The sequence below is a fragment of the Crocuta crocuta genome, unplaced genomic scaffold (genome assembly GCF_008692635.1).
Source record: "Crocuta crocuta isolate KB4526 unplaced genomic scaffold, BGI_CrCroc_1.0 scaffold2174, whole genome shotgun sequence".
In the NCBI taxonomy this organism is placed as follows: domain Eukaryota; kingdom Metazoa; phylum Chordata; class Mammalia; order Carnivora; family Hyaenidae; genus Crocuta; species Crocuta crocuta.
In genome coordinates this window covers 27726-32420 of record NW_027532818.1, presented here as the reverse complement: position 1 = coordinate 32420, position 4695 = coordinate 27726, and the positions used below count along the sequence as shown (strand labels likewise).

At 51.5% G+C, this 4695-nt stretch overlaps 1 protein-coding gene across 1 annotated transcript in view; it reads right to left on the bottom strand.

Moving 5' to 3' along the window:
- Positions 1-4695, bottom strand: part of TRAPPC2 (trafficking protein particle complex subunit 2) — an 11481-nt gene that overhangs the window by 5584 nt on the left and 1202 nt on the right. Inside the window, exon 2 of the mRNA XM_077781002.1 lies at positions 120-232. Within this exon, the coding sequence (XP_077637128.1) occupies positions 120-213 (94 nt within the window). The 5' untranslated portion in view covers positions 214-232. The remainder of the gene's footprint in view (positions 1-119; positions 233-4695) is intronic.

The following is a 4695-nucleotide window of genomic DNA, read 5'->3' as shown; positions in this document are numbered from 1 at the left end:
CCACCCACCTGCTGCAGCCAGGTCTCCCCCCCCAGCTGCCAAACCACACCACACCCTCACCCTTACTGCAGGGCAGCAAGGTAGCCATGCTTACGCAATTGTTTACATTTCCATACGCACTTTGGACTCCGCTTTTCCAGCCGGCAGAAACTCCATTTCAAAAACAGGATTATCATGGTGGCCAACAATTACAAAGTAGAAGCTTCCGGACATGGTCTTCAATATACAGCTCCTAATTAAATGAAAATAGCACACATTTTTAGTACTACATACTGAAAACCAAAACTGTTTAACAGGAAGTCTAGAATTCAAGTTTTTACTTAAACCCGACAGTGTAGAAGAGGAGACCACTAAGCTCGTCATGTTTTCCTGTACGCTGCCATAGACATTTGGCTTTGGGCCTATAGAAATCACATGTCGGTGGCATGTCCTGTAGAATCCAGTACTTTAATTTTTATACAGAAACTTGAAGACCTCGAATACAAAACCATAATGATATCCTCATGACCTGAAAGTTTGGAATATTCAGAAGCAGCTGGGCCAAACCTGGACTGGACCGGCCAGTACTGTTAGCACTGACAATGGGAAACATTCATAACGGATGCTGCAGTATGTACGCTACAAACGTAAGTGCTGCAAACGCAGGGGCCTATGCTATACCTCCGCAAGCGATAGTAATAAGAAAGGAAGACATGGGGCCCCTGGCTGGCTCAGCCCGTGGAGCTTGCGACTCCTGATGTCGGGGTCGTGAGTTCAAGCCCCATGTTGGGTGTAGAGATTACTTAAAAATAAAATCTTTAAAAAAAAATAAGGAAGATATAATTTTGTATTCTAGAAAAGATGGAAGAAATCATAATCCAAAGAGAAAGACATCGGAGGCATTAATAAGTCTTAGAACTATGGCTAACAGGTTTGCTAAAGAAATAAAATGAAGAAAAAGTTGGGGGCAGCAGTCTCAGGGGAGGATCCGTGCTTCTGTGGCTTTTAGCACAATCAAAATCCGCACGGATGGACAGGTGGGCGGAAGGATTTCTGTTTGTATTTTTAGCACAGGGTCTCTGGAATCAGACAACGCGACGTTCAGGTCTTACTCTGCCACAAACTAATAATGTGACCACAGGCACGGTCCTTAACCTCCCAAAGTCTGTTTCCTCCTGGTGGAAGGGAGAGAACGATGATAGACCCCTTTACAGCACCTCAAGGATCACACAACCCAACCCGTGAGAAGCACCGGGCGCGTCTGGCTCACGGAGGCGCTCACACATGTGATCTCGAACATGCAGGAGCAGATGCACACGGAGGTGTGCTGACTCCTGCAGCCTCCACACGCAGCAGGGATCTGCTTACCCGAGTAATACTGCCTCACGGAGTGCACAGTGACACGGGTCAGAGCCCAGGGCTCATCGAGCCACGCTGGGACTTCTGCTCATTCACACAGAACATCAGAAAATCTGAAACGTATTTCCTAATGAGTACAACCTTTTGTTAAGGAAATCAAGGCACAGCTGGCACTTTTAACCCCTGGACTTGGAAGGCCCATGACGGAAGACAAGGCAGATGGGACATTCTTTTGGCACGATGAGCTCAATAGGATGTCAGACGTCATTTGGGGCAGCTGCTGGCACAGTACAGCCCGCAGACCAAATCTGGCCTTGTCCATCCTTTCGTCAATGTCTAAGGCTGCCTGTGCCCGACAGCAGAATGGCAGAGTGGGGCAGCTGCGACAGACCATCTGACCCTTTACAGAAAAAGTCTTAGGGGGAAGATGAGAAAGAGGCCCAAACAGTAAAACCGAGTAACAAACCCAAGCAGGAATGGCAGGAAAGCTCTGCAGAGCCACGAGAATCAGCAGTGATTCTCAAAAGAAAGAAATTCTCAAGGGGAAGGGGGCTGGGTGCTGGAAATGTCAACAACGCGACAATGATCTCATTAATTGCAACAGGGGTCACAGCTAGTGGGTGCCAGGGGCTTGATTTCTTCCCTGCAAACGTTGAAGCAGCAGCAGCAAACTACACACACAGAAGGAAGCTACCCCTCGTTCCCGCAGCTGCAGAGTCAGTACAGGGTGGGGAGAAACGGAAAGGGGACCGAAGAACCATAACCACATCAAGGTTATGTCACAAACCCTCCCGCTGGGCAGGACTTGAACTGCCAAGAACTTGATTTCACAGCAGCTGGAGGAACGACGGGATTCTACAGGAAAAACTGGACAGTGACTCATTTAATATTTGAGGCAAAGGGGAGAGAGGCGCACTTCAGAATTCTGTGCTGTCGGATACACTCAAGTTTTGGGGGGAGGGGATGCTCTGCGTCTGCACTGCCCACTGGTGGCTGCTGTGGCTGCAAGCCGGAATCTGCAACTTCATTTAATTATAACGGCAACAGCCCCGTGCGGTTAGGGCTACCGTANAGTCGTACTTAGAACCACAGTATATAATACAAATAAAGCAACTGCTGTGTGTGTGTGTGTGTGTGCGCGCGCGCGCACGCGCTTGCGCTCACTTTTCCCATCACCCACAACAGGGGCCCTTCAGCATCTCCAAGGACGGCTGGGTCTCCAGGTGTGGAGGCCGTGGCTACACGGAACTTGGCAATGGAGTAAACTGGGGACGGAGGAAGCGGCGAGAATCAAGGATGTTCCCGAATGCCTGACTGAGGTGACCAAGCAGAATGTCAAGGTGAGTCTATTCGCCAGGAAAGGAAATAAGGGAAGAGAGGGGGTGAAACACGTCAATTGTGAACACGTGGGGGAGGTCAGAACAGCACACCCCCCCGACTCCCCCCCACCGCGGCCGCACCCAAACCTGGAACACCTGCGCGCTAACGTGCAGGCAGGGGGGAATTGCAGCCGCAGATGCAACCGAGGGTGCTCGGTGCGCAAGACAGGGAGGAGATCCTGCACTAGCCAGGTGGGCCCAATGTCATTACCGTGATCTTTAAAAGTGGGAGGGAGGGGGCCCAAGAGAAAGGCCAGAAGGAAACACAGCTGCGGAGGGAAGGTCACGAAGACGCCACTCTGCCGGCGCGGAAGCTGTGAGAAAGGGCCAGGAGCCAGGACCGGGAGCGGCCTGCACGAATTGGAGAACACAGAGAAAGCCATTGGGCCTGGCGGCCTCCAGAAGGGGCCCGGCCCTGCGGATACCTGGATTCCCGCCCCGGGAGGCCTGTGCTGGACGCTGGTGCTGCGGAGCCGTTAAGGCAATAAATGCACACCCCTCAGCTGCTGAGGATTTACTACAGTCGCAGGAAACACGTCAAAGCTGGCAAGCCCGCAGGAATGAGAAAAAAGGCAATACCCGACTGCTAGCCAAAGGTAGGTGCATCCTGGAGGGAGACTGCCGACAGGGAGCCCCTTTACACGGGACGAAGCTTGCACCGTGGAAAAGGCCCAAGGGAAGGGAGTGGGGGACCGGGTGCGGCATGGGGAGCTGCCTGGGGCAACTCGGGGATAAGAATGTAGAGAAGNAGGAGGACCATAGCTGGGCTGGGGTAGGGTAAAGGTGAAACACAGGAATGAGAGGCATGCAGCAGTTAACTAGCCTCAACGCAGGAAAGAACCTTCTGAGTGTTCGAGTGCTGAGGCCCCCCTGGTCCCAGAGGCCTGACTGAAGTCTCTGGTCAGGTGATGAACCGCACCTTTGGGAGAAGCCGCAGCTGAGGCACTCGTGAAGAAACCCTCCGTGACAGGAGACTGGACTCTCACCTGGGGTAGAAACAGCAGCTGGCCCTGAGCAGCTGTTGGGACAGACCACTAAAGAAATCCACGTAGTGCTAACAAGGAGCTCTGGACAACCTAGAACTGAAAGGGGGCGTGTATGTGATGTAAGAACTAGGGCACTAACGGGGCGCCCGGCTGGCTCAGTCTGAGGAGCGAGCGACTCTTGATATCAGGTCGTGAGTTCAAGTCCCGCACTGGGTGTAGCGATGACTTAAACCTTACTAGTTAGTGCCCCCCCAACCCCTTTTATTAGGCACATAAAAATGAGACTACGAATCTGTGAGGCTGGCATCAGAAGAGCAAAAGGGCAAAATGAATGGAAATGTGTCAAATAAGAAAAACAAAAGCCGCCTTACACTACAATCAGAAAAAGGCAGGGGAGAAAGGTCACCGGGTACATGAGTAACAGAAGATGCAGATCTGAACTTCAATTTTCTTAGCATGATTTTCAACATTTTTTTTGAGTGTGCCTGCGCACAGGGGAGAGGCACAAGGAGAATCTTAAGCTCCCCGCCCCGTGCAGAGCTCGACCTCCAGCGTGGGGCTCGATCTCACGACCCTGGGATGATGACCTGCACCTAAAATCAAAAGTCGGTCGNGTGCCGGGTGGCTCAATGGGTTAAGCCTCTAACTCTTGATTTGTGGCTCAGGTCATGATCTCCTGTTTTCACAGGTTCAAGCCCTGATTCGGGCTCTGTGCTGACGGTGCAGAGCATGCTTGGGATTTTGTCTCCCTCTCTCTGCCCCTCTCCACTTGTGCTGTCTCCCTCTAAAATTAAGAACTCTGAACTGGGTTGGAAGGAATGCTCTGTAAAAAGTTGGTGGAGGAACTGAGGATCTGTAAGCTGAGGAGGGAGGGGAAGACCTTTCTGGAGGTGGGGAGTGAGAAACAGGAGCTTCCCATCAAATATAAAATAATGCATGCTGAAAAAAAAAATGTATGCTGTCTTAACAGAAAAGGGATTTGTTCGGGGTGG